The sequence below is a fragment of the Ptychodera flava genome, chromosome 4 (assembly GCF_041260155.1).
Source record: "Ptychodera flava strain L36383 chromosome 4, AS_Pfla_20210202, whole genome shotgun sequence".
Classification (NCBI taxonomy): domain Eukaryota; kingdom Metazoa; phylum Hemichordata; class Enteropneusta; family Ptychoderidae; genus Ptychodera; species Ptychodera flava.
In genome coordinates, this window is record NC_091931.1 from 5558178 (window position 1) to 5585209 (window position 27032).

The 27032-nt window shown below is 36.2% G+C and overlaps 2 protein-coding genes across 2 annotated transcripts; one reads left to right on the top strand and one right to left on the bottom strand.

Annotated features, from left to right (window-relative positions):
• Positions 1-369: 369 nt before the first annotated feature.
• On the top strand, positions 370-25653 carry LOC139130766 (hsc70-interacting protein-like). The gene is made up of 11 exons (XM_070696557.1): positions 370-574; positions 2477-2528; positions 3942-4053; positions 5364-5434; positions 5993-6059; positions 6203-6287; positions 6664-6774; positions 9043-9145; positions 21173-21289; positions 22103-22276; positions 23269-25653. Exons 1-11 carry the CDS (start codon positions 465-467, stop codon positions 23488-23490), a joined length of 1224 nt encoding a protein of 407 aa, XP_070552658.1. The 5' UTR covers positions 370-464; the 3' UTR covers positions 23491-25653.
• Positions 10380-20909, bottom strand: LOC139130765 (sarcalumenin-like). The gene is made up of 6 exons (XM_070696556.1): positions 20804-20909; positions 18798-18992; positions 16691-16807; positions 12057-15736; positions 10966-11266; positions 10380-10681 (listed from the first exon to the last, which is right to left on the bottom strand). Exons 1-4 carry the CDS (start codon positions 20886-20888, stop codon positions 14676-14678), a joined length of 1458 nt encoding a protein of 485 aa, XP_070552657.1. The 5' UTR covers positions 20889-20909; the 3' UTR covers positions 10380-10681; positions 10966-11266; positions 12057-14675.
• Positions 25654-27032: the final 1379 nt, after the last annotated feature.

The following is a 27032-nucleotide window of genomic DNA, read 5'->3' on the forward strand; positions in this document are numbered from 1 at the left end:
TGCTTCATTAAAAGTTTTGGCTCATCCACATCAAAGAGGGATTCGAGTAAGCAGCAAAGATATACTGTTCGTCTTTAGTGATGGGGAAATTTTGAATCTGGATTGTTAACAAAGCAACTTCCTCCAGGAAAGTATTTGCCCTAAATGTGAGCATTTCAGATAACTTGGCAACTCTTTTGATTTAATTTTAAATTGATGTCAAATTAGTTGACAGTTCACGATGTATACGGGTATCTTCATCAAACATGTCTCATGAAAGACCGAGTTCAGGACCCACGGAGAAGCGCCAACAATGACACATACTTTGCGACTGCACGTTGCGGGAGAAATGTTGGTGCTGTGAGCTGCCCCCCCCCATATATTATATGGACCTTCCCTAGGTCTACATGCAATTCATGTTCTGGATCGTTCAATAGATGCAAGCTGCCCTGTGTTGTGGGACGTAACCGAACGAAGGCATTATCATGGACAAATCTCAAATAGAGCTCTTAAAACAGTTTGTAACATTATGCAAGGCAAACCCAAAGGTTCTCAATGCTCCAGAATTAAAATTTTACCGGGACTGGTTAGAGAGGTAAGTTTATTTATTCCAAGAATCTTTTGCTACATTGACGTCCTACACTGCGGGGAGTTGCAACCCCAGTTCAAAGTGGAAGAGAAAGTACTGTAGTGAATGCTACCCCTCGTGGTGTACTGCTAAAATGTACGAATTTAACGCAATGAACCACGGTTTACATATAATGCTACTTGGCATTTTTGAATCAGGGTCCTTGATCGTACCAAGCCATGTCACCACGTGTTTCGTCTGTACTCAACCTCACATGACCTCAGACACATTTCGTGGTCTGAACGCGTACACGCGCTCCGTAGTTCGTGGTTTCACGGTGCTCTCGCTACACCGTCTGTGTGTATGTAATATATCGGAATCTACAACAAAACTGCGAAGAACGAACAGTGATGAATTCGTCGATTGACAAAATGAACTCTGAATGATTTATGAATAGTATCTTTCTTATCTTTCAATCAAATATAAAAATGTAAACAAAGCGGATCAAAGCACTGCAGGGTACACGATGTACTCAGAGCATAAACGGTAGAGCCCCCTCCTCTACATGCTCTACTGCACTGTCTATGGTACTAGTGAAAGAAAATGATTAAGTTCTAAAGAGTAACTTTTCTATAATTGTCAGAATATCATTATCAGTACTTGCAGTACTGAAATATTTTTTATAATGTCTGTACATGACAGCACGATAAAGGATTTGATATTTAACTTATCAACGCAGAGATCACAGTGTAACCAATTTTTATTGAGGAGGTTATGAGCTTGTCTTAAATTAAATTGAATCCAGGCTGAAATTCATCTTTAGAGCTCATTGATACGTACTTATAATATGCTCTTTTAGGAACCATTATGATGTTCAAACACTTGAAAAGAGAATTCATAACACCTTGTAGGTGTGTTTATGCATCACCCATCTCAGTCTGCAAAGTAATAATATGTACACTGCATCACAAGGGAGACATCCATCTATGATACTGTTGAACATCATGGCATTGATTAAAAATTAGCAGACAATAGATGATAGTGTTATTTGACATCAATTTTTGGACAGCAAGTGTGTTTGTCTCAGAAATTAGAATGGCATCAGGCCTACCCTGTAACTTTTGACGGCTTTTCTACTATTTTTGTTTTGTGCGTCAAATACATATTCTTATTCTACTCCCCAACGCAATGTTGTGGAGATACATAGTATTCAGCTTGTCAACTCAGTCTGTAGGGTAAATGTGTAAACTGCATTAATATATTATTAATTCACTGCCAAGTGAATTTTGGCCCAGACTAGACTTCAAATATAAACAATAAATTGCATTTTATTGGTATACTAGAGTTGGTGTTAACAACATCCTTTAGGAAGTAGAGTAAAAACTTGCAAATGACATGCAAAACCAAATAAGTGGAAAAAAATTGTCAGAAGTTTCAGCTTCTGGCCCTTTAGCCAATCAAAACACCTCTAATTCATGAATTTGAATTATTGTCTCAAATATTATTTATAATTTAGTAGTGGCATTTTAAGAGAATAAGACTAGCGTAGTATTATAATGCAGTGACTGTATTCTGTTGGTCCAGGACAAGTGTACTATGTTTTAATCAGGCATTGCATGCCAGAGTTACCATTCTATATTGTTGTTGGAGATCTGTGAATGCTAGTTATTGAAAACTGTGTGATATATCTATGTTTTATAATCAGGAAGTTATCTGTAATATTTCAATCTTGAAGATAATGGGGATCAGATCAAGTCAATTGGAAAAAATAACAACTTATTTTGACAACCAGAGTAGCAAACTTAATGAAAGTTTTACTTACATTGTGGGTTGCATTGTCATATCTAATATCTTCTTGATCATTTTTTTCAAATGATAAAATTCAGAAATTGAAATAAATTTTTATGTGGAATATTTTCATCATTTCAGCCTTGGGGCAAATCTTCCAGCTCCAGAAGAACCAAAGGAAGCATGGGCAGAGGTGATGATTGATTTATTTCTTTAGACATTTTATTGACGTATTCTAAAGTGTTGATGAATTCACAGGATAGGAGAATGACAGTTGGGTTGCTCAGTACAGTATGGTGTACTGTAGTTGTTTTCAGGGTGTTTTTTCATTCTGTGAAGGTGCATGCGCGAGACAATTCAGTGGTGTGAGGCCAGACAACACAAATCTTTGCTGAGACCAGAGAACTTCCCATTCCATTGCTCCCTGTATGGTAAATGCTGTTGCACTTGTATGATAAACAGTTTATGCAGGCCTTAGATGTGAGTATGCAGGATTGCATTAATACTAATTAAGTCCCTGAACTACCACCAAATACATCATTGATTTGTTCACCCTAAATGTGATTTGTATGAATGTAAAGGAACATCTTTACTGTATGCAAACACCTATGTTTCATGTGATGTTTATGTCTTATTACATGCCTAATAATATATGAATTATATGGTCCATAGGAATGTTGATGACATCACAGGTCACATAGTCATCATTTGACCAACCTGAACTAATTTCAACTTGACAACTTATTGATTTAAAATTTATAAAATTACATCTTTTATATACAAAATACCATTTTTATAAAATTATGAAAAAAAAATCAATAAATCGTGCAACAGTGATTTAAATATATCAATGCGCTGTTTAATGATGAAAATTGTTTCTATTTTTTCAACATTTGTCATTTGTATAGAAACCCAAATATTTGGATCGAAAACTATGTAAGAGAGACATGTAATAAAAACATTATAGCCCAAACAAGGGACTATGTACCCTTTAGGCGGGAGACCATTTGCCATCTGTATGTTGGGCATATTGTCACCTATAATGCTCGGATACATAGTCCCATGCTTGGGTTGGCTATAATATATATTATGCGTACTGGTACATATTTTATGTATGTACATACATACATACATACATACACACACACACAAACACACACACACACACACACACACATATAAAAGACACACACCAGTACATATAAAACATGTATGTGTGCGTATGTATGTATATATGTTAATGTCTGTATGTATGTATATGAAATGGATGTTTCTGCATTCTTAAAATATAATCATATATGGTAGTTAACCAAGGTGATATCGATTGTTTTTCTTCAATGCTATCATCATAGTAAAACATTTCACATACATCATTCCAGTTCTACGGCATTATGACATCTAAACTATGTTATCAGTATTTTGGAAAGGTTTAGGATAGGTATATGGTGTAGGAACCGCACTACCATAATACTTTTTCTCCCTTGATCTGATAAGGCTAAACCATGGGGAACCTGGGAGAACCCCTGCAGTTACATAATCCTACAACCACAGAAAAATTTACGGAGGAACTGCCCTCAACAAAGAACACTGTGTTATTTGTTTGTAGCCTGAAGCAGCAGCACCTCCACCAAAGGAAGAATCTAAACCAGAACCTGAACCTGAACCAGAACCAGAGCCAGAGCCAGAGCCAGAACCAGAAAGTGAAGAAAGTGATGTTGGTATGTATTGTAACAATGATTACCAAAAACATTTAGGCATGCTACAAGATGATTTTAACATGTATTCAAGTATTCAACATGTACAACACAGTATAAAGTATGAAAATTTTTTTTTGGAAAAACCAAAGTTTTCCCTTTTATCGAATTACAGACAACTCGCACCTTTTCCAACCCACCCAGAACCAACTCGCCCGATACCAACTCGCCCAATTCCGACTCGCCCGATTCCAACTCGCCCGATACCAACTCGCCCAATTCCGACTCGCCCGATGCCAACTCGCCCGTTGTTTGAGATGTAGTTGTAGATTCCATGTACGCAAACCAGATGGCCCAAGGCCAGCTATTTTCATGCCGGGCCAGTAACTCTTGAAAGACGGTCCTGCTGTTCCTAAAGACATGAGCCAGTAACTGCAGTAACTTTCCCTATACGTAAAGAAACCGAACAAATGTTTTTCGTTCAAGAGATATTTGTAAAACGTGAAATTTGCAAATAAAAACTTTTCCGTGTTGGCACATATTTCAAGCCCTAGCCCGCATCTGTGGTTCTCAATGTTAGAAATATTTGTTGTAGGCTGTTTTAAGAAATAAAACGGTTTTATACGCACCAGGTACTCATAAAAATTGCAAAATAGTATCGGGCGAGTTGGCATCGGGCGAGTTGGAATCGGGCGAGTTGGTATCGGGCGAGTTAGAAACGGGCAAGTTGGTTCTGGGCGGGTTGGAAAAGGTGTGAGTTGACTGGTACCCCCTTTTATCAATGTCACAAAATCTTGATTGTAATTTTTTTAGATTCAGAGGAACATGTACAATATCAGCTGTTAGACTATTAGCGTTTAATGCCAATGGATTCAAATTTCTAAGAACCGGTCGCAAAAGGAAATATGTAAATAATGTCCATGAAATTTGGGTTTTTTGATTTTACAAAGCAGATATGAGATAATGTAACTAAAGTTGGATGTATGTGTGGTTGCTGGCCATTCATTGCTTAGTATCATAGAAATGCTTTAAAATCCAGTATTATCATTATACTTTCATTAAAATCATCAGTGATTAAGTTACGGTGTACTGCTGACATTCATTAGTTTAAGAAAAGAAATTAATCGCAGTCTCTTCAGTTCTTTCAAATGTTCTCTGTTCTTATTAAATTTCAATAAAGTGATGCCAATTACTCACATTTTACACTAGACCCTGAAAAAAATAATTTCAGGGTTTATGATTTTACTGGCAAAAAATTTAACCATGCAGATTTCTCAGATTTCTTTTTATTAGGCAGTACCTCTGGTTGACCGAATGACTTAATTATATTTCAGATATTGACATGGAAGGTGTGATAGAGCCTGATACAGATGAACCCCAGCCAATGGGTGATGCTGATTTAGAGGTTAGTATTCAATGAACCCCAGCCAATGGGTGATATTGATTTAGAAGTTTAGTATTCAATGAACCCCATGCAGCCAACGGGTGATGCTGATTTAGAGGTTAGTACTTGTACAAATAATATTTCAATGTTAAAAATATCTTTGGCTTCAAACTTTATGATATTTTGTGCTAATCCTTTGAAATACGTCTACAGAGAAGTTCTGTAGTCGTAAGCCCTAGCTACAACAGCCTACCATATATCATTTATTTGTGTGATAAAAATTACTTCCATCTCACCTTGAATTAGAAATAGCTGCTTGGGTTGCATAGTCAAATAATAAAAAGATTAAATTTCCATTGATTTATTCACATTTAAGACAATGCCACTGAGAATGTGATTGGCCGATGGTCAACAGGAGACAGTGGTCAATGATAGTTACCATGGTGATATGTACAATGCTCCAGTCTAACATGCAGGCTAGGATTAATAATCATTGTTATGACTTTCAAAAGGATGCTGTTTGACTTGCCATCATGATGAAATTTTGTTGTCTTCATTTTCTCTGTCTTATTTTAAAAGGTTACTGAGGAAATGATGGAGCAAGCTCAAGACAAGCGAAGTGAGGCCATGCAGGCGGCATCAGATGGTAAATAGTTCTATGTAACACTCTGTTTCTGATCTGTTCATTGCTCATTCATAGTTACCAATCAATAACCAGGGCATTCTCCTTTCTCTCAGTTCAGCAGTAATTAACTTCACAGCATTTCATGTCCTTGATATCTGTTGCAGGCAATTTAGAGGAAGGAATTAAACTGTTCACAGAAGCAATTTTGCTGAACCCACACTCTGCCCTACTTTATGCTAAGAGAGCAAGGTAAGTGTACAGCGCCACCATGAGGTAGGATCAGTTTTATACAATGAACTTTCTGGATCAGTTTTTTATACGGTGAACTTTCTAGATTTCATATGAAAAGATACACGTTATGTTTGACCAACTCATGAATTAACCATGACAGGACTCATCACATCAATGATATTTGGCAGATAAGAGAATACATAGCTCTCAATGGTGTATGAGCAAGTGAAAATGTCTGCAGAAATATTGTCCTACATTCTGTGGTTTACAGTCTATAAAGATTTTACTTACTGTTAATTGTGGATGTCAAGAAATCATGCTTGTTTGTGGTTCATAACTATGCTAACACTGCAATATGTAGAATCTATTACATTGATAAATTTTGTTATTTCAGTTTATTTGTCCGTTTGAACAAACCAAATGCTGCAATTAGAGACTGTAACCAGGCCATTAAATTGAACCCAGACTCAGCTCAGCCGTACAAGTGGAGAGGCAAGGCACACAGGTAAACAAAAATCATTTTAACAAATTGAAAGCATTTAACTCATTATATTAAATTAAGTGCTAATGTTCAAGCAGTCATTCTAAACGTGTATGTTGAACAAATTACGACACATTATCCCTGACCAAATTGTGAACTTGCTGAATACAAACCTACAACTGATTATATGGATGGTAGTCTTAATGTAGGAAATATGACTACCAGATGATCAGTTTTAGGTTGATGTTGCCAACTCATAATGTAAGTAAGTTTTATTATGTGTCATTGCATGCCAACAACAGAGAAAATTTTGCTGGCATTGTGCAGCGCACGGTACGTGAAAGTACCCATGATGCAATGCGATTTGTACACACGGAGATCGGCCTGTCCATTACACATGCGTTATCCCCATTGTGCGTATGCACCCATAGAAACACGATACAATAGTTGAGTACATGCAGCCACAGTCATCAGCGCGATTGCGATCGCCTCGAAAATATTTAAACTGACAGTGGAAAGTTTTTCTTGTACGCACGTATATGTATTTATCATCGGCCAGAGACATGTACGACACGGTTTTTGTGGTTTCAGTAGATTTAAGGATGGAACTTTTAGCACAAATGCGGCGATGTCTGATACATTGATAGCATGCATTACCGAGTTACTTGTCAGCTCTGCGGCTACGCGGTGACAGAAACACATTTCGGCGAACGCAAGCTGCACTGAATCGACACCCCTTCCAAACCAGCAAAGCTGTTGACGCCGGTTGTGAACGTTTAATAGACCGCAATTTTCAACAAGCGATCGTGAAAGTTCTGTAAACACTTCAGTATCCTGTGAGCGTGCAGGAACATGTTGATAGCGTACTGCGTAGCGCCTTTGTAGTTTTACGTACGGCCAGTGTTGTTTACATCAGCCGGTCCGCGGCAGAAGACCGGCAACCCTATAAACGCGTCGTAACAAAAAGGTTTTGTCAACAGTTGGCAATGCAAAGCCACGTTCCTATCTGTTCTAGTCTCTACAGTTCAAGGACCGTTCAAAAATGAACATTGATTCATATTTCGTGCGATCGAGAAATTACATACCGGTACACAATACACAGATACAGCCATGTCATTTGTATTTGTTTCAGCACCGTGTCTCCTACGATTTAATCCCGGCACAAGCGAGCGTAAGCCTGAGTACAGTGCATGTGCATACAAAAGCAAAATTATAACATGGCAAAGTACATTTTTCATTCCGATGTGACTGTCCGTTTTCAAACTATCTCCTCCCTCGATTTTGGGGTCAACATAGGCAAGCAGTATATCGTTGGAATCGTATCTAGTTGCACGACAATCCAATGTTGATCATTTCTCAAAATCCACGTTTGTAATCGAGAAATAGCCAAAATTCCGTTAAAAATCTTATTTTCACTAAATAATTGCGCTGAAATTTCCAAATATCGGTCAAATAAAAATCTGAGAACATACTTTTACTCGGAGCAAGCATGGCAATGGCGTATGCACTCTTCCAGGCATCACTGATAAAAAAACAGAGAAGAGATAACTAAAAATAACCCCAAAATGACAAAAAAATGAAAACTTAACGACAATTTTCTATGATATGGATCTTTGGATAGAAAAATGCTATAAAGATCCGGAAAAAACACTGAAAATGTACGTCTTTCGGGCTATCACATTGACGTAACTGCGAACGAGGATAAAAGTCATGCGTACGCGTTCGACCTCAATATCCAGCTGGGGGCTATTTTGGGACAGCTTTAGTCATATTTATAATGGCGCCCTCGGTGATAGAATGGTGATCTCTGTGTGTACAAATCGAGTTGCATCATGGGATAAACCACGTACTGTGCAGCGTCTTGGAAGCTTGTAGTGTATTGTTGGCTGAATATCATTGACATTGATGAATCATTTCAAAACAGCAAATCAGCCTCTCGATAGCCTTGGATTTTAACTCCTGAAATTCCTGTGAATAATTACAATCTGCCAATCAGACAAAGCCTTCCAAGTCAGCGTATCCATTGTGCTATATCTGAAGTCCATAGTGTTACCAAAAAATACTTTCAACACAAACCAACAATTTAACTTTTAATAGCTGAATCACAAGCCAGAATAATGACTTACTGAGGGTATTATGAACCATAAGTTAATTTTTACAATGGAGGGATTCATAGTTTTCAATGAAACTTCAAAGCAAATCTGAACACTGTATGTTCCAGTCATTGGAGCTCTGTCTGTTCTTTGTGTTGTTCACTAACATTTCTTGTTACACAATTTACATGTATTTCAGACTGTTAGGACATTGGGAAGCAGCAGCCAAAGATTTGCAGGAAGCATGTCATCTAGATTATGATGAAGATGCTAATGCAATGCTGAAAGAAGTACAACCAAGGGTGAGAATCCAAGTTACATTCTTCAGTTGGGGTTTTTGGGGTTTTACTCTTTTTATTTCCTCACTCAACATTGATTCAAGAATTTGAATTTAAATGAAAATGTCAAAAATTTATCATTATTGAAACTCCAAACTTTGTGTGTGTATAGTTTGGAGCAGGTTTGGATGAAGGACACTCCTTCATTCTTCCAATTGCAGGTAAGTCATTGATCATTGTATGACATAGGTGTGTTTAAAACCATCAGTTGTGGCTCCATTAATCCAGATGACATTGTATAGACTGGTACTTTTGCTGTCATGTGTCATTGTAAGTTGTATCTGAAAGTTTTAAACTTCTGCTCATACCTTGCTCAAAGAATCATTACACCATCTTTTTGAAATCAATAATAAAAGTCAGAAATCTTTGTGCAAATGTGGGTATTAGAAAAACAAATTACCTCAAATTCATTGAAGCTTGATATTCAAAATGGCTGCCCTACCTGCCATTGTATCAACTCTATTTGAAAACTACTGGTAAATTTCTTGGTTTTCACAAATACAAGAGAGTAAAAATTTAATTTGCTCCACAGACTTTACAAAGAGTTCACACAAGAAGCTTACCTGTTAACTCTTGTAAAAATTTGAGTGAGTCGTATAATTCTTACATCACAACAACAAATGTTGATAATTGTGCAGCTGTCTTTTTTAGTTTGTCTAAATGTTCATCCAATAATGATTCCCCCAGATAAAAACAGAATAATCAGACAGATGAGATTAATTAACATTTACTGAAGATCACACAACATGCATAGATCTGGAAACTTCGTGTTTAGTGCTTGGCTGTTGACTGGGCACAGAGATTTTAATTTTCTAAAAAGTCAAAATAAAACAAAAAATTTGAAACCCATGCAGCAGTGCACCATTGAATTCTTTAACCAGTGATGCAGATATTCGGTTCTTATCACTCAATAAAGGATACCAAATATTTCAAAAAATTAGACATTAGCATGATATGTGGTATGTTGTAACATTGGTCATCGGTTCAGCTCTTCCAAGATGCAAGTCATTTTGTATTCTTTACTTCACCATGCACAGATCATCGTGAAAATACAGAGTGTGAGTGTAATTCTGAGAGCAGCTTGTCCTTACAATGCTCTGCATATATCCATGATGGGATTTGTCTGATAACAAAGTTTGGATCAGGTATTGGAAAGAGTGACTGATATAAGTAGAACAAACGCAGCAGACACTTTGCATGAAATTTTAGTCATTTATTTCACTATTGCACAAGAAATACATGAATTCTCATTTCCAAGCAAATCTTTACACCACACACAGCCATGCATGTACAAAAACCTTCAGCGGCATCAAAGGTATGAAAATTCCCATGGAGTCAGTTCGAATAAAATTACTCCAAAGGGGAAATTGATATGTCCAGAAAAGAACTGCATTGAATGACATGCATGCCTGTATAACTAGTGACCTGATGTAATAGACCTACACACCAGTTTATAGAAAATGTAGAAATGTTTTGACTTTCTGTTTTTAGTTATTCACCCTTTTCCTGCCAGACAGTAATAACTGTATCACTTCCCCATCAGCCAAGTCAGTAAAAAGCGGTATTGAGCCAAAACATGACGTATTTTCACCCACTTGGCTTGGTATGTTATGGCATCTTTTGTCCAAAAAAAATCAACTTTACAGTATTATGTTTTCAACAGCCTTCAAATGTACAGTATTATGTTAAAATACATCATATGGAATACGTTGTGTTTCATTAATTTTAACCATCTTGACCTGCTGGTGAAATATGGACTTGGCAGGAAAAGGGTTGATGGTTGCTTGGGAAAGTGATGTAACATAAGAGCATAAACCACAGATACACCAGCAAAAGTGGCCAGCTGAGGAATCATTTATGCAGAATTTCTACACACTGACATTTCAATATCATATGATATGGTCCATTGTAGACTGCATAATAATGATCAATATTGTTATCATTTGGTCAAACACAAAGATGTGAATTTAAAAGTTACCAATGACTGGTCATTTAATGTACAGAAAATACAGACACGAAACAGACAGTACAGGCCATACTAACTTCATACTTGAGAACAGTGACATATTTGAAAACTTTACCATGCTAAGACACATTATGCACAGGAGCTCCTTAGCTGGGTAGTCTGCTAAGTAGATCGATTTTCGGATCGATCTATTGATCCCGTAGTCAATATGCCCGCCACTGCAACCTAAATACTCACAAGGTGTGCAACACAATCACTCAAAAAACACACCACCCGATTTGTCAACTGGCCGTGCGCTCGCACAAAACATTCAGAACTACACTCCCATATACCTAGTTGGATCTCAAATTTAACCATCTCCTCAAAAATCACGCCGATGAATGTGTTACTCGCGTCATCTTGAAGAAATCGGCCCTGTTTTGAGACCAAGCGTAGTGAAATGTGGCCTGCAGAACGATTCTACCATATGATGTAATTTATTCCACTACTGATTGGCTAATCAACGGCCAAAACAAAGGTCATGGCAAGACGTCACTGGTTAAGTATAGTTGAACCAATCAGCAGTGGAAAAAATGACGTCATATGGTAGAATCGTTCTGCAGGCCGCATTTCACCGCGCTTGGTCTCAAAACACGGCCGATTTCTTCAAGATGACGCGAGTAACACATTCATCGGCGTGATTTTTGAGGAGATGGTTAAATTTGAGATCCAACTAGGTATATGGGAGTGTAGTTCTGAATGTTTTGTGCGAGCGCACGGCCAGTTGACAAATCGGGTGGTGTGTTTTTTGAGTGATTGTGTTGCACACCTTGTGAGTATTTAGGTTGCAGTGGCGGGCATATCGACTACGGGATCAATAGATCGATCCGAAAATCGATCTACTTAGCAGACTACCCAGCTAAGGAGCGCCTGTGACATTATGTATTTCTAAAATAACTTGCCAAAGACTGAGAGTTTTGACATGAATAGCACACACACATACATTAAAGATCAAATTTCAACTGCTTGCATAATGTAGACAGCTCAATAATTCTGTACTTGAAACATTTACATACCACATTAAAAATTATCTATTTCAAGAAAGGCTGGCTTGTAATATTTAAAACATTTATATCATTGGTAAACTAATATTTGTCCACATTTATTTGAAGTGAAAGTACCTAGAAATGAACATTTGCTGAGTACCGGTATATTACCGGTATGTGTCTAGCTGTACCTTGTCACGTAATCTATTTTATTCTCTGTTGGAGAGTCCAGGGTACTGGAATCAAATTACTTCTATCAACATCTATTGACTGCATAGTACAAATAAGTACAGTTTTGCTGCAAAAATGAACATGAGGTGAAGTGAAAAATACAAAACAAAAAATGTTTTCAAATATTAATGGTTACTACCAGAGTTGGTGGGCAAATGCATGAAACGATGCATTGAAAATATGTGATAAAAGACATACAAGACTGCATGTGTTATGGATTCACTACTAAGAGACATATTCCTGGTATTCTGCAGTCATGGAGACATAAAAGCACCCAGCCCAAGGAGAATTCATACCATTACATGTAAAATCCATGTACCACAGTACAACTTGTAGTACTGTAAGGCATGCCATGCTCATATATCATTTCACCTGCTTATGTCCATCCCTTATGTCAGCAAAATGGAACAACCCATCATAGCACTATACTAGGCACATTCCATGATGCAACCAGTAAGAGGAAAAATTTACTTTCAGTAAATGCAAATGTAACAATAAACAAGTACTGTATTTCTTACTGTACTGAAATGAAAATTCAAAATTTATTTCAATTTGTTTGAAAGACTTTGGTCGATACGTGTATGCATACCAGAATAAAATATTCAAGTTTAACATTCCAAACAATCTAATGACAATTTATCAAAAATCTGTCAATTTCTTCATTAAAACAACATTTTCCAACACTAAAACATTTGTTCATAGTTCTACCGATACTGCAACATGTGAAACTGACAATTATGACGAGACATATATTTAGGATAAAGTCTGACCCACTATTCATTGCTATCAAATATTTAATTGTGCTGTACAATTTATCTAGGTATGCACACTGTGTAGTCAATGTACTATGTCAGTGAGTCAGTAATTCAAAATAAGCAGATGGCAGAAAAAATTTCCTGATGTTAATAATTTCTTTTTCAGTAGAAGTGAAAACTTTTGGAAAGTACATGCATTTCCTCTTTTTAGCTGAATACATGTTTGTATAAATCTTCAATTTGATTTGATTATTTAAGAATATTTGTCATTTTAAAATTTTTGTTCATTTTTTTTAGTATTTTTTGAGTCATGGTATTTCTAGGTATCACTGAACAGTTACATCATGTATCCCGTGAAAAGTCTCTCTTTGATGAGACCAAATCCAAGAAATTCATTATAGATTAAAAATGAAAGATTACCATGTGTGCATCTGCCCTGAATAATGTGCCGTCTAAGCTAAATTGACGGGCCAATAACTCAGTACTATTCTCTCTGAATATAAATAACAGGAATTTGGCTTGCACAAAGAAATTTCTAGAAATCTCTACTCTGACTGAAAGAGTGTGAGTTACAGGGCAGACATACTGTATCCTGTATGGAACACATCTCAGGTAGTCTAGTTTAGAAACCTAACAGGTCAGCCTGCCACCTCTCAAGATACTAATTGTCAGACTTATAAGTCTTGAATCATTTGGATAAAGAAAAGAGCCAGAACGTTTTAAAAACAAAGAGGCTAAAATATCACTTGCCAGGTAATGTCATTATATGCTAAAACTGAGGAAAAAATACCCATCTCTGTCAGGTACTGGTTCATATAAATGATAAAATCAAATTTCTAAAACCTGGTAATACCAGTAGTGCCTGTCTATTAAAATTGAGAAAGAACTGATCATAAAATCTCTCTGGCTTGTAATTCATTTCAGTATTGTAAAAGTAATTATGCCACTCACATGACATAAAAATATGCAAATAATTGAAAGCTTTGAATTTGACATGGTTGGGTTACACCCAGTAGGAATAAATATCTTTGTGCAGAGTATTTTTTATAATCAACATAGTCATGCAGTAATTATTTACTTTCTTTGAGAAAATTGCATGTTTCTTTGACAATAATGACTTCCAGAATTGAGGCCTACTTACTGACAATGGATGGTCCCTTCCAATTTTGCCGAACATCATTACGTCAAAGGATCCATATACAGTATGTTATATTAGAGTTGCTATTAGCAACTGCCATTAAAAAACTGAGTTATACAGTGTGTTATATTATAGTTGCTATTAGCAACTGCCATTAAAAACAGTGATTTAGTTCAATCTATTACATGGTGACTACCAGACAGCATTAATAATGGAAATATCAAACAAACATGTGCACCAACAATTAAAACTCGATAATGCTGATAAGTGGTGTTTTCATGATGATCCGGGTAGAATATTCCCAAGCTGTCAGACACTGTGGTGATTTCATCATTCAGATATTCTTGATAATGTTTTGTGTTGTTCAAGATGTATGTTGTCATGGTTCCGCATATTTATTTGTCTCTGTCTGTACCTCTGAGCATTGTCCATCAGCTGTACATGTCTCTGTGGCGTTGTTTTCACCTCTTTGAAGCTCATTGAGCAGTCTTGGAAGTTTATCCGAGATGGCACTTTCAAGATGGTCCATCAGACAGCCTGAGAAATAGCTACATTGTTGGTCTATCGGTTGAAATGAGTTGATGGCATTTATACTGAAAAACTCCTTGTAATCTTCTGGATCTGGTAGATCATATTTGCTGACATTGGCTTTTGATGCCACAGCTTTGAATATGTAATATTTGTTAGGGTATTCTATAATGTCCCTTGCAACGTCTTCTGGGTCCCCGAACAGTGCATTAGGTTTCCTTTGATTAAAGGTAAGTACAAATCTATCTACGAGCAATGCATGAATGCGAACTGAAATTGCATGTTGTCGTATATAGGCAATCTTGTTCTGCAGCCGGTTTTCTATGACATCCCGGAGATCTCGCAAGAGGGAGATTTCTTCCTGTTGGAAGAGTTCAGCATATGTGTTTGGTTTGAACGGATTGGACCAGAATGATCCAGTGTAGACACGAGGTGGTTCTGTAACATTGATGAGAGGTGCCAGACTCCAGAACAACGCTCCGTAGACGCGCATCAGTTCCTGTGGCTGGATGCTGTCGGCTTTGTTCAAGATGATGCGGATTTGAGATTCACGTCCTTTCAGCATCTTGAAGACAGATTCAAGTTCTGTGCCAACATCTAGTTTGGTAGGATCAAAGACGACAAAAATCAAATCAGCTCTATCGATGAACCACTGGCACACCTCGTTGAATGGATATCCTCTTTCCTGCTGTTTCCGGTTTTCAATTATTCCTGGAGTGTCAATGATGGTGATTTTCTCCAGCAGCTTCCGTGGATATTCATGGCCCAGGAATCTTTCCAGGAATCCCTTTCCAAAGCTTGCCAAAGCAGCAAAAGATCTTGCACCGTCTGCAGTCAGGACGATTCCTTCAACTGATCTTGTTCTGTTGCCATGCATGATGACAGTGAAGTCTGATGTGGTTGGTTCAGCGCCTACAAAGACAATAAGTTAAACAAATAATATTGACAGACATTTTAGTGAAAGCTATAAAAAGTGACAATGACAAGCATGGATGTGCAAGATGTTAGATAAATTAGCATTAGTTTAAAGATATTTATGATAGCCAGAACAAAATATCAGAATGATCTATAAACATCACAATTCACTTATAATCTATAACAATGAAACATTAGACATGATTTACAATGAACAGTAAATCAACAAATTTTTTAAGTAATGCCAGATCGTAGTTCATACTTGAGCAGTAGAAATACATTTATACGTTTCATTTATTTTGACCACTATGTGTCATTTAACAGCATTTGATCAGATAATAACTGTATGAATATTCACATAAAATGTATGATCTTCAGGTCAAAGCTAATTTTAGAAACATATATTATTAACAGCTGTTTGAACATGTTGCTGTAAGTTAAAGCACAGTCTAAAGGTAGTTAAAGTGATGAACAATGTGCCTGTGACATGGTGTAGCCCTGCTGTTGTGTTCTTCTTAAAATTGCCGGTTGCATTCTGAAATGCATCCTGTTTTGATGTTATTGGAAGCCCTAATGGAAACATACACATTTAACCGTATGTTTTCTGTTTTGCACACACTGCCACATCACACAAAACATATGAACAGTGGAATGAGTTAAGCACTAGTGTAAGTTGATCACATTGGCTGTGTGTGTTAAAAACTGGCGACAGACTTTGCTTGGTTTGTAGCAATTACTGCCCGGTGACTGAACTGGATTTGTGGATTTTGTGATGAAATGAAAATAAAGTTACCTTTGAAAGCCAAGGGAAGAATAATGCAAACCTTTTAACCACAATGTAATGTGCACACAACATTAAATGTATAGTTTTAGTCTGTGGTTAGCATAAATTGCAGTTCTGTATGACCCAGTTTCTATGAAAATTGATTTCCACACTTAGATTTTTATTACCTGTATGTAAACTATCAGCTGTATCTTCCATGCCAACTAGATAATTAACCATGGTACTTTTACCAGTACTCCATGGTCCAAGGAATAAAACCATAGGTTTGCCGGTGATTTCTCCATCTGTGAATAAAATGTAGTACATCTAGTTTCATATTCAGTAGTGATGACTCTGAACAAATTATTACATCAGTTTTATATAATCCTGTGATTTGATAAGAGCAAAAGGGACATAAAAGTGTAATTTTTAGTGTAATTTTTGGTCAATTTCCTACTCCTAGGGATTCAAAGCATAGTCAGACATTTGTAAACTGCAAACACTCGCTAAAATGTCACAAAATTCAAAGTAGCTGAAAAATGACCTATTAAAAACAATTTACCAATTAGCCTCAAGGGCCAGTTAGGCACAAGTAAAGTGTCCCAAAATCTTTTCTGTTTTGATTCAGGATGCATGTTAGCAAAATTTTCTAGTTCATTTTATCCCTGGTGTTTTCTGTAACAATTAGGTACATGCTCAGTGGAGTTGCTACGAGATACTACATCAAACATATTTGAAATGAAAATTGTGTCTCAGTCTTGAAATGACTTGAAGGAAGATTATAATGTGACCATAAAGAGTCCTTTTGTCATGATAATGCTAGTTAATGATTGAAAAATGGACAACAAGTAAATGACTTGAATGTGTACGTTGCCAAGATCCTGAACATAGAATTTGTTGACATTTAGTCAGATATATTAACACAAAATTTTTGCTAATTTTATTTAGATATTTATTTTGAATCTGTTAAAATCTTGTAAACTGTGAATAAAATTGTGGTAAATAGGAGTTAACCTGAAGTTCAATATGGCAACAGAGCAAGCAACAAGAATCCATAAACGGCAAACCAGTGTCAGGTGATAGTTCAGCATACATCATTAACCATGGGGAAATAGAGGAGATATCACAGTGTGTGTTGTAACTCAGTATGAGATGGAAATCTACAATAACATTGATGACACTGCTGATGGCAAGATCACATTTCTCAGAGATAAAACACACACCACCAAAATAACTACAAGATGAATATGGAGTTAATTTTATACGGTCAAAACCATACATAGATATCACTGTGATTTAAATTTTTCTCTTGGAAGAAATGAATATTTCTTTAAATGAAAAGTGAAGAACCATGTTGCACCGTAATTCTCTTGGTCGAGTTTATAGTCAACAGGACCGCATGCAACATGTTTTGTGGTCAATTCAGTGATATATTTTCAAAACAAATTTATGGATATTTGATGAACATGTAGAAAAGATCAAATGATAGGACATATTTTGAGAGGGATAAAGGCCAGACCATTCTCATCAGATGACAGTTGAACTGCCGGGCATACCATGATATAGTCACTCATCAACTCAATCTATTTCTGACTTTGCAAATATTCTGACATGCAATGCCATCAGCTATGTGACTTCACAAACAGTGGATTCAGCAATGTAATTAAAAGATATAAATTGGACTATAGCTTCACATACACACACACCCTCTCTCTCTCTCTATTGGCTGAAATTTGCACCGATCTTGTTAAGTTTTTCCTCTTGCAGGTTTCCCAGCACAATTTATAAATAAGAATGTTTCTTTTCATGCCTTTCCAATTTAATTTAATACCGTATAGACAAATAGTTGCCATGTGAATTCTATATGGTACAGTATTTAATTTGTGCACCATCATAACTGCAATTTTTACCATCTTTTCAAAAGACATCAATAAGTCATATAATTATTCTAGTTTCAGTTGGTCTGATTTATAAATTACCTTAGTCTGATGTCATGCTTTGCTAGCTTTGTTCTGCATCTACGGTACATAGGCCAGTAGTTACAGTTAACCAATATTCTTTAGAAGTTCTAGGCAATAGTTAATCAAGGGTGATCTGGTAATATTTCAAATGATTTGCAATGTCACTATACGACAAAAGTTTAGGTCAAATCACATTTATTACAATACCATAATGACCTATGTGCAAAGGAATAATATAAACCTTGTCATACATTGATTACAAAATATTCTACAGCTGTACTACAATTAGTTTTTCACAAACATCAACAGTAACAGCAAAATACTGGACCAATACCAGATATGGTTTGATATCCAAGCTCTGTATACTTGTAAGCTTCCTCCATTGGTTGTACATCTTGTTTGTAAATCTGTTTTAGTTTTTCTAGCACTTCATGGAGTTGTGTCAGATCTTGCTCTGAGTCCTCTTCATCCAGTAAAAGTGTTTTAGCAATGTGCTCTCTCTGCCTTTTCTCACTGTTGTTGTCATTCCCTGATATTGGTGATGAAAAAACGAAATAAATCATGGATCACGGACATTGTTATCACAAAACCAAACAGCAAGTTAGGCTTTTGTTTGCAGAAGCCTTATCGTCACTCTGCCACATCCATTTATCAGTAAATATGAGTGTTAGGTGTTTTGGTATTTCCATTCTTTGTAATGAAAATATTGCATAACCATTATAGTATTATGTCTAGCCATCGTCTGTACAAGAGATTACACAACATACTGCAACTGTTTACAAAATCACTTTATATTTGATAAAATGGTCTCTAAATGCAGCAAGTATTATTTTGCTTGATTCTATCCAATTCCAATCAGTTGTGATTTACACCGATTTATTTCCTTTGACCTTCAAGTATCAAGAAATATCATTATCACAAATATTTGCCTGAATAACCTCTACTCACTGTCAGATGATGTGCTATTTGACTTCAGATACATCTTAACACGTGTTAATTTTCTTTGTTATCGAAACCCGTTTCCAAACAAAGTTTACCTATTCAATTAGACCATAAAGAAGTCATGCAGAGGTCCTAATTTCCCATTTTTAAAGGTTTTGGTTCAAAAAGCTGTTTTTCATACAGAAATTTTCAATGCCTTACACAAATTTATGAAAAAATTTACGGGTTGGTAGTAATGATAAATCTTTGATGTACTATTACTTAGTATCAGAGTGCTGGATTAGAATGTGATTAGCTTGGCTGCTATCGTTCATTAAAATCAAACTAGAACAGAACGTGCAGAGAGACTGATCATTGTAAGGTCATGAACCAGCATGTAATTGAAGTCTGCATAAGCCTCAGTGCAGTGTAACAATGTCCACTGCATTGCTCAGATAGTTTTCTATGAAAACCCTACCATAACCCTGGCCACAGCATAACCCTGGCCACCATACTGTATTTTGAATTCAAATGTTTCTGCAATAAAAAGTATTTATTACAGAGCTGTTTGGCCAAAATTATTCTTCTAAACTCATCAAATCTCCTCTGATAAAACAAAAAAATCCAAAACCATGAACTGTATAGTATAAATAAATTGTGGCATGCGAGTGTCAAGCAACAGGAAAAAATGAATACAAAGTCTGAAACTATAAAATGACTCAATTGTTGCATGATATTAAAAAATCATGTACATAGATGGAAAAATAAGAGCAACTTCCTTTCTATTGTGAATACGTATAAAAGAATATTTATGAATGTGAGTTTGAAGAATATGCATTAGATCAAGCATTAAAACTGCCGCGATTAGCATACATGAACTTTATTTATTGACTTACAAAAGTTATGAGAAAGGAAAATATTTCACATGAAAAAATTCACACACCGTATCAACATTTATGATTACCCTGGAAACTTCTCGAATGAAACAGTAATGTCACTCAAGAACTCGACTCTTGCATTTCTCGCCCGACCTTTTTTTGTAACAATTTCCGCTTTTTTGATGCATCTGAACTCGAAGGTGACCGTAGACTGACACATCGTGATCTATCGTCTACATAATAACTTTGTCTTTCACTTTGGTACGTAACCGCACTATGAATTGCAAGCCGCTGATAATCGGTACTAAAAGGCAAATTACTCTTTCACTTTCGATGTGATCGCAATTCACTGTGAACCTGTGTACCCGTAGAATCAATGATTTCCACACGTAAGATATTATGAATGTGGTTACTGCCAGTGCCTCATGTATGCATGTGCCGGCTGGCTAGGCTGCTGGACTTGAACTGTGATCGCTGCACAAAAATCGAAATCTGATATCACAAAACCAATATTCAGTGAAAGTTGGAGCTGGAAACCTACCCTCGACTGTGCATATGAATAAACTCAACAACACGGACAACAGTATGACCCAGCTTCGGCTGCATGTATGGTTTCGGGAAGCCATGTTGTTTAATAGACCCCTTAGGTTACCGCTCTTTATATATGGCCCTTTAGAGTGCTCTTTTTTATCGAAACACCTGTTCCGAGTCATGCATTTTCATAATGTTGAAGATTTTATAAAATGACTGGTTTTTATTAGTTTTGTACTGCTCATAAGTAAATTATCTCACCAATGTCTGTACGTTTACCACGATATATAATCATGAATCTGTGTATATGACAAGTTGAAGTAACAAGCCTGTTGAGTTACTAGTAGTGTGTGATTTGCGTCTTTGTTTTCTATTGCAGGCACAGGCACTTGTTCAACATAAAAGAAAACAGGAAAGGAAGAAGGAAGAAAAAATGGCAAAAGAAAGAGCAGAAAGGGTTCGTAAGGCAAAGGAAGCCCAAGAAAAAGCAAGAAGGGTGAGTTGAATATTTTATCAATTCACAATGCAGGTTTGAATCACATTCTATTCCAACATTTTATTTGATTTTATTGTTAACATGAAAATGATAAAACTATTTTCCAATATTACATAGTATGTTTTATGCATTACACTTTATTCTTTGTAAATTTAATTCTTTTTTTTATCAGTTTTACTCAAGATTATGCAGTAAATAATTTAACTGAATTCAGCTGAAATGTTCATAGTTTTTGTATCTTAACACTATAACTGATTTCAAGATAATTAAAAACTATAAATTATCAACTTGAATAATGGATGTAGCCATGAAGCAATGCATGTCACTTTTTCGCAGCCAATAGTTGATATGACGTCGGACAAGTCTTGGACAGTTTTGGAGAGGTAGTTTGGAAAAGTATGTGTACAAGAGAACAGGTTGACATTTTCATTCTGTGATCAGTATGAATCAGTATGAGTTTCTCAATTACACATATGAACATTTCAGAATTATTTTGACGAAGGTTGATCACTGGAGTTGTATTTACCAAGTCGGCTAGCACATCTGAATATCCAAGATCACACAGAGTATTATTTTAGGATTGGTTCTTTTCTGCTTTGTACAGGTGAATTTAATTTATGAGCTGTCCAATAGCTGTCCAATACAAATTTATTTTGAGCCCAGCTTATCTCTGAAGACCAGATGTTGAACATTGCATTGTAGAAGGTCTGTTTTTCAATCTAAATACAAAACTGATGTTCCAAGGATATTGTGGGAAGTGTAATAGCCGGTATTTTACGATATCTTTAATTTCTGCATTGTATTCAATTTCAGGAAGCTGAGGAAGCCAGTAGTTTCCCTGGAGGCGGTGGTGGTTTTCCCGGTGGTTTCCCTGGTGGTTTTCCAGGTGCTGCTCCTGGCGGCATGGGTGGCTTCCCAGGTGGTGCCGGTGGTATGCCGGATATCAGCGGTATCATGTCTGATCCAGAGATAATGGCGGCAATGCAAGTGAGTATATAGTAGATAGTATCAAAGTATATTCTACGTAAAGGTCCATCAGCTGAACTTTTGCACTATTTTGATCACTTTACTGTTTGAGTACAATCAGGTCAAATAAATCTACATACTGGAGGATGAGGATACCTTGGGTGTTGGACGTTGAGCGTTAATGCATTCCATGTTTGTCACCCATTGGAACACACAACACTGAATACAATTCAATTAACTTGCTGTACCATCTTATATGAGTGTTGCTGCAATGTAGTAAAAAAAATTATTTATTTTTAATTAGGAGGGTTTAACAAATCATGTCAAATTGGTTAAAACTAGGGAAAGACATAGCATGCCCTATAGAATTTATTATGGGATGTTTTTGTGTGTTTGTTGTTTGATGAGTATTTCCTCCAAAAACAGAGATAACATTGGTTGTTTACAGTGCTGTGTACATTTGTCAAACTTGCATACACCCAAAATTTGGTAAGATAGACATTATGGCTATCATCAATGTTATAAAAGAACAAAATGTTGAATGTAAAGGGACAGTAGCTGTAACTTTTGGTGATTTTTTCACTATTTTTGTTTTGAATATCAGCTGCAATTCCTTAATCTACTCCCCAAAAAGCATGTTGATAGACCCACTATTCAGGTTGTCAACACAGCATATCTATGTTTAAGGTACACTTGTATCATTTACATCTGAATTGTTGTCAAGACTAAAATTCACTTGTCAACAATAACAATACAGTCTAAGTCTGTACTGAGTTGACAAGCTGAATACTGTGTATGTCAATATGCTTCCAGGTGTAGAACAAGAAACTGTTGTTGACATATAAAACAAAAATAGTAACAAAAATTGTCAAAAGTCTCAGCAACTTGTAAACTATTGCATCAGAACATCACCTGTATAATGTACTACTTTGTTACTTCTTTGTTTATTTCTTTGGTTGTAGTATTTAAATTTTGTATCTTTCAACTTATCCCCTCTCCAAATATTTTCCCAGGATCCAGAAGTTTTACAAGCATTCCAGGAGATCAACCAAAACCCAGCCAACATGATGAAATATACTTCAAATCCCAAAGTAATGAATCTTGTTGCCAAAATGCAGGCCAAGTTCGCAGGTGGAGCTGGTGGAGCGCCCCCTGGTGGCAGTCCGGGAGGTTTCAAAAAGGATGATAATCCACCAGATGGAAGTGAGGGACCATCTGTCAATGACCTCGACTAGAAAGGTCATTTGATAGAACAGTGAAATGACACGGACTCTGTCATTATCATAGCTGAAACCATGGGAAAAGTAGTTCAGGGATAGTTCTAAATGTCAGTGAAGGAGTTGGTTTTGTTTTCAATACTGCTATGAATATTTGACATTCAGAGTTTCACACAAAAACTTAGGTCGTTAGTTTAGATAGTTTGGTCATCCAGTTGGTAGAATACACTAAATAAGTGTCATTCATTTGTCATCATTTCGATACTTTAAATTGCTGTAATATCACTAGGTAGAATGGCAAGGTTAGATTTAATGAAGATATTTGAAAAATTCCTGACTCTGTAAATTTAAGGTATTATCGAAGCGTTAACTTAGGTCTATGTTAATCAAACTCTGATTGGTCAAGTCAGGTCACATGTCACAAAAGTGACCAATAGGGAATGAATTATGGTAAATAACTAAACATAACTCATCTTCTTTCTGGTCTAATCCCGCTGTTTGTTTCCAACTGTGTGGTTGCACATTGATATACAGGGATGTATGCAAAGTTTGGACTGTGGATAAAGGTGAATTTCACTTTCATATATAGAAAAATTAAATATAAGAAATAGTTATTGAATTTGGTCAGTTAGGCATGAGCTTTAGTGAAGAGACGATTTGCTCTCTTATGCCAACCATATTACGGTAGATGGTGACAAACTGAGTTATATCATTCATGATGAAATTGCTACTTTTATGTTTGATACACTTTCTTTTGTAGTTTGACTTGGATAGCAGTTTGTAAGAGTATATGCAGAAAGGTAGTGATTGAATTAATTCTAATAAAATTTACTTAACATATCCATAATGCCTGGCAGGTATTTTGCATTAATTTATGCAAATTTATGCATTCCATCAGGGGTATTCCTTCTAGAAGAAGGCATCGTTTTTGTCACCAGGACAACCAAGATATTATTCCAAGGGCCATCATTAGCCATGTATTTTCCATCGTTAATGTACAGTATTTACTGACAGTGTCTTTAACCCTTTCACTGTGTTTCTCAGTACAGAGATCCAACTTTACCACAGAAAACAATAGGATTTGGTCAAACCATGGTGCTGAGAGGGTTAAACACACACAAAAGCAATTCAAAGACATGATCATTCCTGTACATGCATATCAATCAGGCAATTGAACTCTGGATTCCCCTCTCTCAGTCTGTGAAATTACTCTCAATTCTTTCTTATTTTAACACCTGAATTTCACTGGGCAAAACCACCTGTTCTTTACCATTTCAGAAATGGCAAGTGAAAAGATAAAATTTGGTAGGCAACCAACAATCTAATGCACATTAACCGGGAAAACATGTTTGTACATGCTAGAAAATTGCTTTTCAAAGTAAATATTGGAAGCTCAGGCAGTCCTGAATTGTCAGCAAAATGACCTGTAGATTTCTATTATTATCAGGCAATACAGATGCAACCAGATTCTGTACTTCCTGCAGATATTTGAGATGGCTCTCAAATAAGTCTACCCAAAACTTTGTTTTAGAAATTGCTACCTCCTTCCGGTACAAATTATTATCTATCAAATGATTGATGACAACAATTTGGTTACTTGAAAAAATATTATCACTATTGCATTCTGAGTACTGAAGTATCAACCAGTCAGACAGAAACAAGGTTCATTTACTACATGTACTGTGTCATCGACCTGTGTGATATGGAAGTACTGTGTCATCGACCAGTGTGAGATGGAATTGCTGATTGGATATTGAACTGTTTCCTGATTGGTTAAAACCGTGGATCTGTAATATTGAAGTGGTTCCTGATTGGTTCATATCCTCATGCTGTTACTTTGCATTATTGTCTGTCTCTTCCCATGGTTAACATTGTTAGAACTTTACATTACTACAATTTTGAAGATTAATAATACATAGCTGGTATAATGATCAACCAAGAAGCATGTTTTTCCATTAATATATTTTGAATCATTTGGTAAAATCAACTCAAAGGACAGACGGTTAGAGTTCAATTGCCATTCAAAGACACAGCCATGTTAGTTTCATTCATTTGCTACAATTTACTGGTATTCATTGTTGTTGTTTTGCATTGCTACTCTGTAACCCAAACAGGCTGCTTGTAATCGCAGAATATCAAAATCAAAGAAACACGAAATAAAGGAATTCTGTTGATGTTTTAGTGGTCGTTCTCTGTGTATTTATTTTTCACCCAGTAAATATGTCCTAAACATGAATGCTTGGAATAAGATTCACACAGCTACTCATTGGCGATTTGTAGAGCTTACATTTGCCCTCAACAGTTGAGCGTTTTCACTTTTGGTGTAGACCAGTGAACTTTGGATCTTTTTATGGTAGAACATCAAAATTCTATGACAAAGTAGTCCAGGTGCATAAAGCTTGAACTGAGTGCTGGCTGTGCTAAGAATGCTCCATACTACACATAACCTGTATGCATCTAAATTCCCTGCCAACATGTCATTAAACAATGAGTTTGAACCAAACCATGGTGATGAAAATATTAAAAACATTTCAGACTCTGTTGGTCTCTCTAATATATAAAGTAACTTTCGAATTTTTTCACAGGTTTGCTCGACTGTTAAATTTGTAAAGATAGTTTCATTTTCTTCTACATCAAAATGGCGATAATCAAGCACTCAGTTATCCTATTTGCATTAATTTTCTGTAACTACTGTAAATTTCTCATTGTACTGCTTGAGGGCAGTATTGCTGCTGTGACAAGAGGACTTCAAAGAAGCATGTGATATGTTTCACCACGATCTGAATGCAAAGTAGGCATACATGAACTATGACTCTGGTAAAAAATTGCTTATTGTTCAGGTTTGGTGACGTGCTTGTATTCGTTTCAGCAAAATTGTCAATCTTTGTATTGTTTGTTAAGTAATCACCCTTGCTTTACATGTAAAATGTTAACAACAACTGAACACACATATCTAGATTGTGTTTAACCTTGATTTTATTGGTGATATATATTGGGATCCACATATACAGAAAGCAACCTCATTACTATAGCAACCAGACAGTTTGTATGTTGTTTCTTTTCTAGTCAGCCATGCTTAGTTGAGGAATGTAGACAGAGACACAGCGCACTAACAGACAAAAGCATTGCACAGCAAGTGATCAGATGAATTATCTTTGAAAAAAATTGAAATGGTGTGAAAAAGTAATATAAATATTAACTTATTCTGAGCATAAGTAACCACTATGGATCTACCAGAGACCGTACAGCTATGTAAGGAAAATAATATTGCACATGAGTGATTTTCTTAATTTAATGGTCCATTGTCTTCAATTGCACATTGTTTTTGGTCAAAAATCACTGGAATATCCAAATCCCCCCACCAACCAATCCATGTATCTATCAATGACAGAAATGTTTTCTGACACCAGTGTTCCATACAACCTCAAATCATTGACACACAGTCTCTGCATACACCTAAAAATTTTTCCCATTGTCAGCCAAGTCACTCTGGCCAAGTCTAGGTTCAACAGAAAATTCTTTCAGTACTGTTTACCCCTGTAACAAGTGGAATAATCCAG